Source organism: Leucoraja erinacea, chromosome 18, assembly GCF_028641065.1.
Source record: "Leucoraja erinacea ecotype New England chromosome 18, Leri_hhj_1, whole genome shotgun sequence".
Classification (NCBI taxonomy): domain Eukaryota; kingdom Metazoa; phylum Chordata; class Chondrichthyes; order Rajiformes; family Rajidae; genus Leucoraja; species Leucoraja erinaceus.
In genome coordinates, this window is record NC_073394.1 from 37,135,970 (window position 1) to 37,150,618 (window position 14,649).

At 44.8% G+C, this 14,649-nt stretch overlaps 1 protein-coding gene across 1 annotated transcript in view; it reads left to right on the forward strand.

The window, feature by feature from the left end:
- madd (MAP-kinase activating death domain) overlaps positions 1 to 14,649 on the forward strand; it is a 196,347-nt gene that overhangs the window by 114,449 nt on the left and 67,249 nt on the right. The window contains exon 15 of the mRNA XM_055649954.1: positions 4,673 to 4,774. Within this exon, the coding sequence (XP_055505929.1) occupies positions 4,673 to 4,774 (102 nt within the window). The remainder of the gene's footprint in view (positions 1 to 4,672; positions 4,775 to 14,649) is intronic.

Consider the following 14,649-nt stretch of genomic DNA (forward strand, 5'->3'; position numbering starts at 1 on the left):
TCCCATTATGTTTGCTGGTCACATGTGCTTCACACTGTTCCCTTCCACCCATCATCTCCATTTTAATCTCCTTCTCTCCTTGTCTGATGATCTCCCTTTGTCTCCTTTTCACCTCTAACCGTTGTCACTTACTCCACCCATCTGCCAATTAAACTCCCCACACCTGCATCTACCCATCACTTGCCAGGCTTTGATCCACCTCTACCCTCCTCTCTCCTGCTTTCAGCCCCCACTACAATCTGTCTGAAAAATTGCCTGTCATTTCCTTTCACAGTAGCTGTCTGACCCACTGAGTTCCTCCAGTACTTTGTTTTGGTACCCTTGGGACTTTGGTAAACTGGCAGATTTTCTGATCCTTTTGGATGTTGTCTGTGGCAATACCTCAACATATTTATTTATTTTAAGATGTTACATAGTAATATAAATGTTCGCGTAAACTACGTGTTTTAAGGGAGTGTTAAAAATATGCCCCTCGTTGTGCAAATGTATGCAGGAAATGGGACCCTTAAAGGAAGCACAACAACCAATGTCCTGATATGCCTGAGGCTGGAACATAAGTATTTCCGAACGATCAAATTATTAGAGTTGTATTGCATTTAATGTTCTGTTAAATAATTTTTGTTTATTTGTGTACATGAACTGAACGTGCCTTGTGAGGATAACACCATTACTGTACCTGAATGTGAGATAAAAGAATGTAAAATTATTAGAAATAGGGTCAGGTGTACAGAGCTGCCAAGTAGTACGGATTTTTCGTATTTTGTACGGAAATGCGACCAGAATATGGATTTGCTTTGTAAAATACGGATTTTTTTTAAAAATCAGCCAGACTTCCTGTTTCATCTTGCTGCTTAAAAAATACAAGGATATAAATGTATCTCTAAAAATTATAGCAGATTCAATCTATTAGTATTTTAAATCTCAAGATCTGGATGGTTATTTTTGTAAGCTTTGATCTGCCTGTCAGAGAGTCGGCTCTCCGTCGCTGCGGATGCTGTTGAGTTGCTGGTGTCCCGTCCCATGTCCTGAGGTGTCCGGGGAGCCCTGAGCTGGCGGGGCGGCCCTGGACTTGCAGCCGCTGGCTCCAGCTCGGCTCTGCCTGTCCTGCCTGATTGGCCGGCAGCCCTCCACCTCCACCCCCCTGCTCTCAGTCCGGCACCGAGATCCTGCTGAAGATGGGCAGCCGCCTGCTCTGCTCGAAGGCAGGCGACTTGGAGCTGCTGCTGCTGGAGTCACCCTGGTTGGAGAGCCAGGTTGCGGATGGGCTCCTGCTGGCCATGGATAGGCCGGGCGCTCGCAGGAGCTGCTGGTGCTGTTGGTGGTGCTGGCGGCAGAAGCAACCTCTTCTCCCTCCTTGCCCAGCCACAAGCCCAGAGTCTGGGCCAGCTCCAACTCCAGACCGGGGCTGAAGGCTGCCCGCAGCGCGGCACATTCGATCGACGGGCTGGAGGAGGCTGAGCCCAGGCTGGCGCTCTGGTGCAGGCGAGGCCAGGGCCCTCGATCCTCCTCGGGGTTATGGATGAAGTGGCAGCGGGTACCGTAGGGGCAGAAGCCGGTCATGTCGAAGGTACGGCTTGTACTTGGGGTGGCTGCTGAGGGAGTGCAGCTTGGCCAGGCCATGGGCGAACGTAGCGGCCCGTCGGGGAGTGGGTTTCTCTGGAGTTGGAGAGGGGTTGGGCTGGCGTTGGCGCTAGCTGTGGGTTCTGTGGGCCTGGGGCCATTGGTGTCGTCGCACAGGGTTGTCAGTTGACCCGGCAGGAGAAGTGGAGGTGAGCTGGGTTTGGTGCTTCTTCGCGATGGGCCTGGGGGCTGTTGTCCCGTCAGTCGGATGAGGCGTGGTTCTGCGGATGATGCACGGTTCTGTGTGCGTCAGCTGCTGAGAGTTGGTCTACTCTTTCCCCCCCCCCCCCCAGTCCCCCCCCCCCCGCCGGTCTCTCCCCCCCCCACCTTCCCATTTTAAGATTGTTTTGAATAGGGATCAGTCTGGATGTTGAGGGAAGGCACTTCATTGGGGCAAGGCAGATTACAATGTCATTAGACAGGATGAACAAGGGAGGGTAGATTGGGAACAGTTGATACTGGGTAAATCCTCAGATGACGTGGGAGTCGTTGGCCAGCTGATTGAAGTGCAGGATCAGCGTGTTCCAGTAAAGAAGTGAGACAAGGGTGGCAAAGTAAGGGAACTGTGGAAGACTAAAAGGTTGTAAAGTTGGTCAGGATGGAAAAGGAAACATATGTCCTGTGTAAAAAGGTGGCATCAGACCTTTTTGGCAAGTGAATAGGAATGAACCAAGCAGGCAATTAGAAAGGCCAAAAGGGGTAGTGAAATGTCATTGGCGAGTCGGATTAAGGAAAATCACTAGGCTTCTTATATGTATGTTAAATATAAGAGAGTGACCAGGAAAAGGAAAGTCTGCTCAAAGCTAAAGGTAGGAGTCGGCAGATGTAGGTGAGGTACTAAACGAGTACATTGCATCTTTATTCACTGAGGAGAAAGACTTGGAGAACAGCAAGATCAGTGCAGTGAATACGAACATGCTCGGACAGTTTGAGATCGAAGGAGATAGTGCTGAGGCTCTTGAAGAACATTAGGGTGGATAAGTCCCCAGGACGATGGGATCTATTCCAGGTTATTGAAGGAGGCAAGAGAGGAGATTGCAGCATCCTTCTTGGAGAAGGCCGCTGCAACGGGGATCTTTGAATCTTCTCTATCCACGGGCGAGGTCTCGGAGGGCTGGAGAATGTCTTTTGTTGAATAATCCAATCCAATCCAATCCAACTTTATCTGTTAAGCACTTTAAGACAACCAATGTTGAACAAAGTGCTGTACAGTGGAATAAACAAGACATCATAAACAGACAACATAACAGAACATAACATAACAGCTCACATAAAGCACAAAAATACAACAATAAATTAAAAGACATAAAACATGAGTAAAATAAAGGAAGAATCGGCTTGTATACTCTGGAATTTAGAAGGATGAGAGGAGATCTTATTGAAACATATAAGATTATTAAAGGTTTGGACACGCTAGAGGCAGGAAACATGTTCCCGATGTTGGGGGAGTCCACATCAGGGGATATGGGGAGAAGGCAGGAACGGGATACTGATTGGGAATGATCAGCCATGATCACATTGAATGTGATCATTGCTGGTTCGAAGGGCCGAATGGCCTACTCCTGCACCGTTTGTCTATTGTCTAAGTAGAGAGAATCCAGGGAACTATAGGCTGGTGAGCCTCACATCAGTGGTGGAGAAAATTGAGAGAATTCTTCAAGATAGGATTTACTTCCATTTGGAAGAGAAAGGGTGAATCAGGAATAGCCAGCATGGCTTTGTGCACGGCAAGTCATATCTTACTAACTTGGTTAGGTTTTTTGAGGTGACAAGTGAGATTGATGAAGGTAGAGTAGTGGATGTTGTATGCATGGATTTTAGTAAGGTTTTTGATTAGGTGCCTTACGGTAAGCTGATTACAATGTATGGGATTGACAATGACACAGTCTTATGGATTTAGAGCTGGCTTATTCATAGAAGACAGAGGGCTTTGGTGGAAGGTAGATATTCTGGCTGGAGGTCTGTGGCCAGTGGAATTCCGCAGGGATCTGTGCTAGGAATCTCTGTGCGATATACATAAATGACCTCAACGTAAATGTAGATGGGTTGGTGAGTAAGTTTGCTGATAACACCAAAATTGGAGGAGTTGCAGATAGAGGAATGCTCTCAGAAGATACAGCGGGATAAAGATCAGCTGCAGAAATGGGTGGGGAAATGGCAGATGGAATTTGATCTGAGCAAGTGTGAGTTGTTGCACTTTGGAAGGTTAAATGTAAGGAGAGAGTATCGAGTTAATGGCAAGACCCTTAATAGCATTGATGTGCAGAGGCATCTTAGAGTCAAGTTTACAGCTCACTAAAGGTGGCAACACAAGTAGATAAGGTGGTAAAGAAGAAGTACGATATGTTTGTGTTCATTGCTGGGGGCATTGAATACAAGGGCCAGGAAGTCATGATACAGCTCTGTAGGACCTTGGTTAGGTCGCATTTAGAGTATTGCATGCAATTGTGGTTTCCCCATTACAGTAAAGATGTGGAGGTTTTGGAGAGGGTGCAGAGGAGGTTTACCAGAATGTTGACTGAAATAGAGGGTTTTGGTTACAGTGAGAGGCTGGGTAGACCTTGATTGTTTTTCTTGGATGCATTGACAGTCAGAACCTGGCAAGGAATTGGGAATGGATATTATCGCAAGTGCAGTCAGTTTCGTGAGTGCAGCACTGGGATGAGGAAACTTGACAGTATCTTGAGCGGTAAACTCTGACCTAGAATCGCAAGTGCTGTGGGAGGGCTCTGTCATGAGTGCTACACCAGACCCGTGGCAGTACGACAAGTACTTCTCTTGGACAAGAAACCCTATTGGTAGTGTTGCACAAGGACCTGAACCAAAGGATGATTGCAAGTTTTGTGCTGGTACCATATTCCCAGTGCTTCAGGTAATTGAATGGCCACATGTTTCTTGCTCAGGCCATGGTTTATTTAGTCTGTTTGAATTTAGTTTGCTGATGTATTTAATGGTGTGTGTGCATAATGAAAGCAGATGGATTGTTTATGTATTGCAGAGCTGAGCTGGTGGCATGGGATATGTTTATTCATTTTATGTCCTTGATGTATAGGTAACATCTACAAGAACCGTGGCAGCAGCTTCAGCCTCTCTAACCTGGCATTACCAACCAAAGCAGGGCGAGACAAGAGCACACCGTTCCCCAGCCTCAAAGGTAGAGATCTCTCCATCCTATCGGACTTGTGGTGTGAATGGAGTTTTGAAGCACTTTCGAGTGCAGGCTGCTGTTATCTTAGGTTCAAGAATGTCCAGGTTTTACATTCTGTCATTTTTTTTTTTTTATTCATCAGTGAGCTAGTCGCTCTTGGGCTAATATACCTCCAAGATATCAGTACTTTTCCAAATCTGGTCTTTGCACATCACTGTCCTCCCTCACTTTATGCTTTCAGTTCAAATTCTCACCCTAAACCTCTAACTCCCTCCCCCCCCCCCTTCTGTCTCTCTACTCAAATATGCTTTTTAAGGCCAGCCACTTAACCAAACCTTCCATCATCGGCCCTGGTGTTAAATCTTTGGTAGTGTGCCCGAGAAGCACACATTATGGAACACTGTCCTCCCTTAAGGGACTAGGTCAATGCCAATTTGTTCAGAGGCCTCTATGAGGTTTAGAGGATCAACTGAGCATCACAAACCAAAGCAGCACAAGAATTTGAAACCACTTCTTCCTTTGACAGGTTGTTTGAATTTGAGTGTCCCCTGCCTTTACATCTCCCTCCTGCATGTCCTTTTGCCCGTGACTGTGTTCTTGCCTGCCTTCTCCAGTAAGCATGTCACAGCGCAGCTGACCTCGTGGCTTGTTGCCTTGCTGCTTGCTGGGCTCACTCATTTTATGTATAAACTCTGTAGTAGAGGAGGAGTCACCAAATTAAATAACCAGCTCTGCTGGCTGTGGCACTGGACATGACGTGATAATCGGCACTCTTAGCCAAGGATGATTGAGGTTCTAATTTTAACAGATTTCTATCCGCATTACGATGGCGGGTGGTACTTTTGCTAAATAATAACTGATTTGGGCTATCCAGCGCTTTATGCTTGCACCATCATTCGATAAAATAATGCGAGAATTGATTTACACCAACTCGAACTTTCTATTGCTTGACTTTTTAAAATGCCCAAAAATTCATTAGTCACCTTGAACATCATTCGAATCCCTAACAGCTCTCTGCGAGAATTCAATTTTCCACCTCAAAATGGCGATCACTTTCTTTCATCGTAAATTGCTTGTTCTAGATTATCTTTTTAAAATGCCCAAACCAAACCTGCAAAGCCCTTGAAGAGTAGTGAGCCTTGAATTCTACAGAATGAAGGTCAATAATCCCTACAAGACATTATTATTTATCTGACATTTGAACAGAGAGACAAAACAATGGAAACTGGCTGAGTTCCTGGTGTTAATAAGTGACTCCGTCCCTAGATCTGGTTTGTGGGGATGGGGGTGGGGTTACTGTATGAATGTTGCATGCATGGTCTGCAGCATCCATGCTCTCCGTCATCTTAAGTGCGCCCTGAGCATCTTTTCATTTTCATCCCTAAATTGCTAATCCTTGTTCTAGATTATCAAAGCCAAAATTGCTTCCAAGCACCAAACCTGCAAAGCCCTTGAAGAATAGTGAGGATATTTCCTCAATTCTACAGAATGAAGGTCAATTCTGCTTGGCCATTTCTCCGGATGACAAGACAGGATTATATTTATTCTGACATTTGAACAGAGAGACAAAACAATGGAAACTGGCTGAGTTCCTGGTGTTAATAAGTGACTCCGTCCCTAGATCTGGTTTGTGGGGATGGGGGTGGGGTTACTGTATGAATGTAACCTATTGCATGCATGGTCTGCAGCATCCATGCTCTCCGGTAGGATGCAGTGCGCCCTGAGCTGCCTTTTCCATTTGAATCTCTGGAACTCTCTGCCACAGAGAGTAGCCCTTTCAGATACCCTTGGCTCCAGGGAGTTACCCCCCTCTGTGGCTGTTACAGACTTACCACCCCTCTGATGATGATCTGATTGAATTTTTTGCGAAGAAGTAACGCAAACAGGTTGCTGAGGTTGCAGCAACCGCAGGCATTGCCTTTATTCTTTGGAGCAGCAGAGCATTAGATAAGGTCTTTGCATGGTAGAGGGCTCTTGAAGAGTTGAGATGGCAAAGAGATCCAGGGAGAGTAGCCAATTCAATAAGGGGACATGACTTGAGAATTAAGGCTTTAGGGGTAACATGAGAACCTGGAGGAGAGAGTGGTAGCTGTGTTTGAGCTTCCAGTGAAGGTGGAGGCCTGCGATCATTTTTGGATAGTTATATGGAGGGAAGGGATCGGTGCTGAGCGCTTTATGCTGGAGAGATTATGTGTTAACTATCAGGGTCGATTTGGATGAAAATGCTGTACATGATATGTTAGAAAGTTTATAGGTGACATAAGTGGGTGGCATCGTAGATAGCGAACTTGATCAGTTGGACAGGTGGGCTGAGGAATGTGTAATGTAGTTTAATAGAGATTAGTGCGATGTGTTGCTTTTTGGGAAGTCAAACCAGGGCAGAATCTTCACAGTGAATGGTCGGGCTTTGTGGAGTGTTGTGGAGCAGAGGGATCTAGGAGTGCAGGTACACAGTTCCTTGAAAGTGGCATCACTGGGTTGTTTAGAAGGATTTTGGCACATTATCCTTCATCAGTCAGGGTATTGAGTATAGAAGTTGGATGTTATGTTACAGTTGTACAAGACTGTTTAGCCGCATTTGGAGTATTGTGTTCAGTTTTGGTCACCCTGTAAAAGGAAATATGTTGGAAAGGGTGCAGAGAAGATTTATAGCTAGAACTTTATTCAATGGAGCGCAGGAGGATGAGGGGTGATCTTATAAAGGTGTATACGATCATGAGGGGATTAGATAGGGTAAATGTACAGAACCTTTTACCCAGAGTAGGAGAATTGAGAACCAGAGGGCATAGATTTAAGGTGAGAAGGGAAAGCTGATCAGATAATGGATGTGTGCCATTCTCTCATTTTATATGCCCTTGAACCCTCTCTACATCCCCATCACTTCCCACAATCCCACAGTTTTCTGTGTTCAGTGAGCTTGGTGCTCACAGCCAAATTTAGACCTGAATTGTGAATAATTGTGGATCAAGCTCTTAATGCTACAATACTCTACTTGTCACAGCCTCTAACCCGAGAAAAAACAATTTATTCCTACTGTTCACCAACTGTCAGACCACACTACTATATTACCCTCTGTTCTATGAGATTGATTTTGATCACCTCCCTTGTTGACATTATTCGAACACAGAACATAAAACAGTATAGCACCGAAACACGTCCTTAGCCCTGACCTTGAGCATCCAACAGTTTTCAAGTCTGTGCCAAACATGATGCAAATTAAACTAATTTGTCTGCACATGATCTATATCCCTCCATTCTCTGTATATTCTTGTTCCTATCAAAAAGCTTCTTAAATGTCACTATCATATCTGTTTCCACCAACATCCCTTGTGTTCCAGCCACCCACCAGTCTCTGAAATCTGAAATTACTAACACAGTATTAATACTGAGGGGTGTGATGTGCCCAGTTAGAAGACATGTTGTGGGAGCAGGTTAGGAGCTGAAACAGAAGAGGTCAGTCTGCATTGCAGTTCTGAATCCATTATTCTAAATTGGTAAGTGTGCAAGTGAATCTTTGGCTCACACAATGGAGGCACTGTTTGGGTCCAGTAATGATGGGAAGGGTTAAAATGGAAGGTTTGGAGTGCTGACAATGGCAGAAATTATGAAGGATTCGTTTGATGCTGATGGTGGTTGGGTGGAAGATGAGGACAAGTGGAACCCTAACCTTGTTCTGGCTGGTGACGGAGAGGGTGAAAACCACATAGGTAGATAGGATGGTAATGCAGACATACAATATCAATCAATATCAGTTTTATTCGTACAGGACACCAGCCTACAATAGTCAGGGAATGGAATGTAAGAGCAGGGAAAGTATGGTGCAACTTCATAAAATATTGATTATGCCACAGCTGAAGTATTATGTGCGGTCCAGGTCACCACACTGAATGAAGGATGGCTTAAATGGGGCAGAATTGTTTAGGTTGGTTTAAAATGTAATGTTTCAGAAAACATTGTGATAGTTCAACTTGTGAATCTAGGCCGTGCATTGGGAAATGAGGCTGACCATGTGATTAAATTTCAGTGGAGAACATTGGTGAATAGTGATCATAATTCTGTACGTTTCAAGTAGTTATCGATAAAACTAAGGCAAGAACGAGGGAGAGTAGATTGGGGGTAGCTGTATGAAAGTAAGTTTACATCTGAAGTAGGCATCCTTTTAAGGTCTGCTGATTAGAGTTCAGGAGCAGAATGTTCGTGTGAGAAATTAAGATAAGGATGGCAAGGTTCAAGAGAGATATTGTAAGTTTAGTTAAAGAGAAAAAGGAAACACATGTAAGGGACGGCACAGTGGCGTAGCAGTAGAGTTGCTCCAGTATAGTGCCAGACACCCGGGTTCGATCCCGGCTACGGGTTCTGTTTGTACTGAGTTAGTATGTTCTCCCTGTGACTGCATGGGTTTTCCCTGGGTTTCCTCCCATGCTTCAAAGATGTACATCCTTGTAGGTTAATTGACTTCTGTAAATTGTTCCAAGTGTGTAGGATTATGGAGAATCTCAAGGCATTTTACATGTATATTAAAAGCAAGAAGATAGCTAGGGAACGGAGAGGTCCACACATGGACAAAAGTGGCCTGCTAAGAGCTAGGATTTGGGCGAGGTAAAAAATCACAGCTTTGCATCGGAATTCTCCAAGGACGAGGATGATGGTAAGATCAGAGAAGGGTTTCTTGATATTATTGGTAGTGGTATTGGATGTCTGTATAAACATAGAAAATAGGTGCAAGAGTAGGCCATTCGGCCCTTCGAGTCAGCACCGCCATTCAATATGATCATGGCTGATCATCCAAAATCAGTACTCCGTTCCTGCTTTCTCCCCATATCCCGTGATTTGTTAGCCCTGAGAGCTATATCTAACTCTCTTGAAAACATCCAGTGAATTGGCCTCCACTGCCTTCTGCATGAGAGCATTATGGTGGATAACTCCCATTATATCCTCTTTAGCCGTAGACCAGGTTCCAGAAGACTGGAGAATGGTCAGTGTTGGGGGTCCTTTGTTCAAGTAGGGTAACAGGGATAATTTCAGAAATTATAAACCAGTGAGCCTTCCATCAGTGCTAGAGAAATGATCGAGAAGATTCTTGGGGACAGGATTTACTCAAATTTGGAAAAGCATGAATTTAGTAGGGATCGTTACCATAGCTTTGTGTGCGGGGAAATCCTGTCTCACAAATTTGATTGAGTTTTCTGAAAAAGTGAGGAAAATGATTGATGAAAATAGTGCAGTGGACGTTGTCTACTTTGGATTTACTAAGGCATTTGACACTTACTCATAGTTGGCTGGTCCAGATGGTTTTGTCACATGGAATTTGGAGTTGGTAAGTTGGATACTGTCAAAAGAAGTCAGAGTAGTGATGGAGGGGTGTTTCTCTGACTGAATGTCTGACCAGTTTGGTTCCACAAAAATCATTGCTGGGGCCTTCATTGTTTACAATACATATGTAAATTATTTAAACAATATAAATTAGTAGTCTGATTAGGAAATTTGCAAACAACATGAAATTGGTGAGGTTGTGGATAGTGTGAAAGGTTGTCAAAGGATACAGCAGGATATAGATCATTTCAAAATTTGGGGAGAGAATGGCAGATAGAGTTTAATCCAGACAAAGTGAGGTGTGTTTTTGGAGTTCAAATGCAAGAGTAAAGTCTATAGTTAATTTTAGGACCATTTGGAGTGTTGATGTAGTGAGCGATCTTGGGGTGCAAGTCCTTAGCCCCTTGAAAGTGGCAACACAAGTAGATAGGGTGGTGGGGAAGGCATACAGCATACTTATTTTTTACCAGCTGGGCCAATCAATATGAAAATTTGGAAGTCATGTTGCGTCTTGTTTGGTATGTAATAGAAATGATGTTAACTGCCTCCAAGTTAAAGGGGGAGGAGTGTTAGGTATGTGATATAATTAGCATATGTGATGTCTGTGCAAGGACGCATGCGCAGGGAGACTCAAGGTGGTGTCCTGGAATAAAGAAGCTTGTTAGTTTACTCCAGTGTCCGAGTGTTATTTGAAGTCATTTCCAAGCACCCAAATACACAAAAAAAACAAAGAATGCCAAGAAAAACGAAAACAAGTTAAAATAGCGGTTGTATTTGGAAACAAAGTGGAACAGCATCAAGCAAAAAGATTTGGCGCCAAATGGTTTTGAATTGGTGCCCAAGAAAATAAAGGTTGGAACGGGAAGCAAGAGCGCAAGGAAGACAAGCGGGACAGTAAGGGTCACCGAGCGCAGCTGGAAGCTAGGAGCGACGGTGTCAACTTATATGGAACGTTTTCCAGGGCTGTGCTACCCACAGCCAGGCCCAAGCAGCAGCCACAGACGTTGGGTGAGGGCCTCGTACCGTGTTGGCCACGGGCAGATCCGGAGACCCACCGACGAAATTTGAGTCTTCAGCCAGGCCGGGAGCAGTCAGCCCGGTGAGGGGAGAAAGCAGAGAAAGCCCGGTCGGGTGCAGAGTCAGCCCGACCGTGAGCAGAAAAGATGGTCCGGCCGTGCAAATGAAGCGGAACGGCCGAATGGGAAAGCCGACCGCGAGAGAGAAGCGGAACCGACCGAATGAGAGACCCGGCCGAGTGAGAGAAGCGGACAAAAGCCGAGAGGCGAGAAACCCCGGTCGCAAGAGACGGCCGAGAGCGGGAAAAGCCCAGACGTAAGAGGAAGTCCGGCCCCGAGCGAAGAGTGGGTCCTCGCAAGAAAAGCGGGACACAGCGCTTAGCCAGCCCCGATGGCGGGGCACAGTCCCGACGCGAGAGAAGCAGGTCTAGCAGCAGCCAGGCGGGCCGGAGAGCCAGCGACGAGCCGAGCAGCGGGTCTAGCAGCAGCCAGGCAGGCCGTGGAGCAAGTGACGAGCCGAGCAGCGGGGCCCAGCTGAGTGAGACCGCACTGTGGAGCCTCGACGGACAGAGCAGTGGGGAGCCAGAGACTTACCTTCCGCAGGGCGTCCACAGGAAACAGCAGGCAAGTCAGCGGAGCAGCGAGAGTCGACTTGGCGGGCAAGTCATTGAGACAGCGGAGAAAACAGCAACGGATGAGCCAGCTGTAGTATCGGAGATCCGGAATAGCCAGCAGCAACAGTATACTTGGGAGAATCTCTGGAGAATCTGAGAGGTCGAGGATGCACCGGAGTCCATAGGCCGACAAGCTGGACCAGTGGAATCCTTCACAATAAAAGCACTGTTTGAATGTAATGCATTGTTCACTATTCCTTCACAGTAAAAGCAGGACAGTTTGGATGTCATGCATTGGTCACTGTGTTATTAATAGTAAATATGTGTGCATAGCAGGAATATGGTTTAAAATGTTCTAGTTGGCTATTAACCTGAAATGTTGGTTATTAGTATAAATCTATTATTATAAGATAAAGTAATAGTCAGTGGGCTGGATAATCTCTTAGAATGTAAAAGGATTAAGTCCACGGCAGAAAACACAGTGAGAGAACAGAATATTGTGCACCTGAATAGCAACAGGAAGCATGGCTATTCAAATGGTAGGAAAGTTGCCCCAGTTAGATTCTCGGTGTAATTTTGAGAAATGGACTGAAGTCTTGGAGGCTACATTCATTTCCAATTATATCACTGCAGAGGAGAAGAAGAGAGCATGGTTCATATTAGGCTTAGGAAGAGAGGGTTATCACACCTTGCGTACATTACTGTGGCCAACAAAGCCCACGGATAAAAAGTATGAGGAGTGTAAGGAGGCATTAATGGCTAATTTCTCGCCAAAACCTCCAAGTGCATCCAGAGGCAAGGAGCCTGAACTAGAGGGCAGGGAGTCCCTCAAAGGAAAAATGTCAAGGGCAAAGTGACAAAAGTCAAGTGCAAAAGGTTGAAGGCAAAGGGACAAAAGTCAAATGCAAAGGTACATTGCCATCCAGAGGGCAACCCTAACTATTCAAGCTGCATTCAAGGGTATGAAGGTACGGAGAGAGATCTGGAACAAACAGAAGGCAGCAACGGTTATACAAGCAGTATTTAGAATGCACAGAGTAAACCGTCCATACAGGGCAATGAGATTGGCAGCTATAATAGTACAAACCCATTATAGGGCACACCTTCAAAATGGAAAGTGATCGCAAGACTTCCATGAAGGTACGCAGAAGCGTTGTACTGCTTCAGGCTGCCTACCGAGGAATGGTTGTTTGAAAGCAATTGCGGTGCATACACAAATCTGCCAAGGTCATACAGACTTATTATCAGATGCATGAACAGTGTCAGTATTTCAAGAAACTACGCTGGTCTTCCATTGCGGTACAGCAACGATACAGAGCTTGCCAGATAAGAGATGTCCACGTGAGACATTATAATAGTTTGAGAAAAGCAGTGGTTTGTATTCAGGCCTTCTGCCGCGGGATTAAAGCCAGAGAATTGGTTGAGAAAATCAAGGCAGCACGTCATACTAAGTCATTCATAATGATGTGCATTACAAGAAAACATTTCTTGATGCAAGTGGCAGCTGTAGTCACTCTGCAAGCTGCATACCGTGGTTACCGATCAAGGGCACGCTACAGAGCTATGCGACAAGCAGTCATTTCAATCCAGAGATGGTACAAAGCATGCAAAATAGGGCATTCCCAGTTTGTGCAATATCTGTCAATGGGGTATGCAACTATTACCATTCAGGCTGCTTACAAGAGTATGGTGGTTAGGCAGTGGGTTAAGCAAAAGAGAGCTACTGTAAAAAGTCAGTCAGTACTCCGTATGAGTTGGTATAGGAAAGACTTAAGACAAATAGAGGCATAACAAAAAAGGCTTAAACGATACAAAAGGCTTAAACGCTATTGGAAAGACTTCCTCAAGCTGAATTATACAGCAGTTATAGTGCAGTCCCACTACCGTGCTTATGAAGCAAGAAAACTATACAGAGCACAAATCAAAGCCACTGTTGTATTGCAAAGACAATATAGATCCTACTTCTTGATGAAGAACCAAAAAGGTGACTTAAGAAGACAAATAGATGAACAACAGAAAAGGCTTAAGCGATAGAAAGAACGGTTAAATAAATGTGTGACAATGAGTGAAAAAGTGCTAATAGAAAAGTCTAAAGAAGAGAGGGTTGTCGGTCGAGACAAAAATATGCTGGACCGATTGCGATTAGGACACTTCACTATAGTCCAGCATAGAGCCTCCTTCACTGAGCAATGGACAAATGGTTATGCATTGCAGAATGTCATTAAGCAACAAGAGCAGATAAATATGCAGCGCTAGGAAATTGAGCAACAGAGGAAGCTGCTAGAGAACGAAATCTTGCAGCCATGGGTCAGATCCCACCTACAAAGAGGAAAACAAAGCAAATACATGAACCAGAAAATGAAATGCTGAATATCAGGAACAGGAAGAAATTTGCAAATTAGATTAGGACATTTAAAAGGGAAGAAGCAGAGATACAGGCAGAGCTAGAGCAATTAGAAAGTGTTCACAATTTACACATAAAGGAACGGGAAATGATGACACATAAAGCAAGGGGTAATGTATTTGGTTTAAGGAAGATGGGTGGAATGAAAAAAATATGTGCTGGTTTAGATCGGATTATGACAGTTATGAGGATGTATTTTAAGATGTATTTAATAATACCATTTTGCAACAGTGTATTAATCAATTATATTTTAGGTAAAGAGCATATACCGTGCAGGTGAAATTGAGTTAAAAGGGGAGGAGTGCGGTGTATGTAATAGAAACTGTGTTACCTGCCTCCAAGTTAAAGGGGGAGGAGTGTTAGGTATGTAATAGAAATGGTGTTACCTGCCTCCATTAAAGGGGGAGGAGTGTTAGGTAAGTGATATAATTAGCATATGTGATGTCTTGTGCAAGGACGCATGCGCAGGGGAGACTCAAGGTGGCGTCCTGGAATAAAGAAGCTTGTTAGTTTACTCCCGTATCCGAGTGTTAT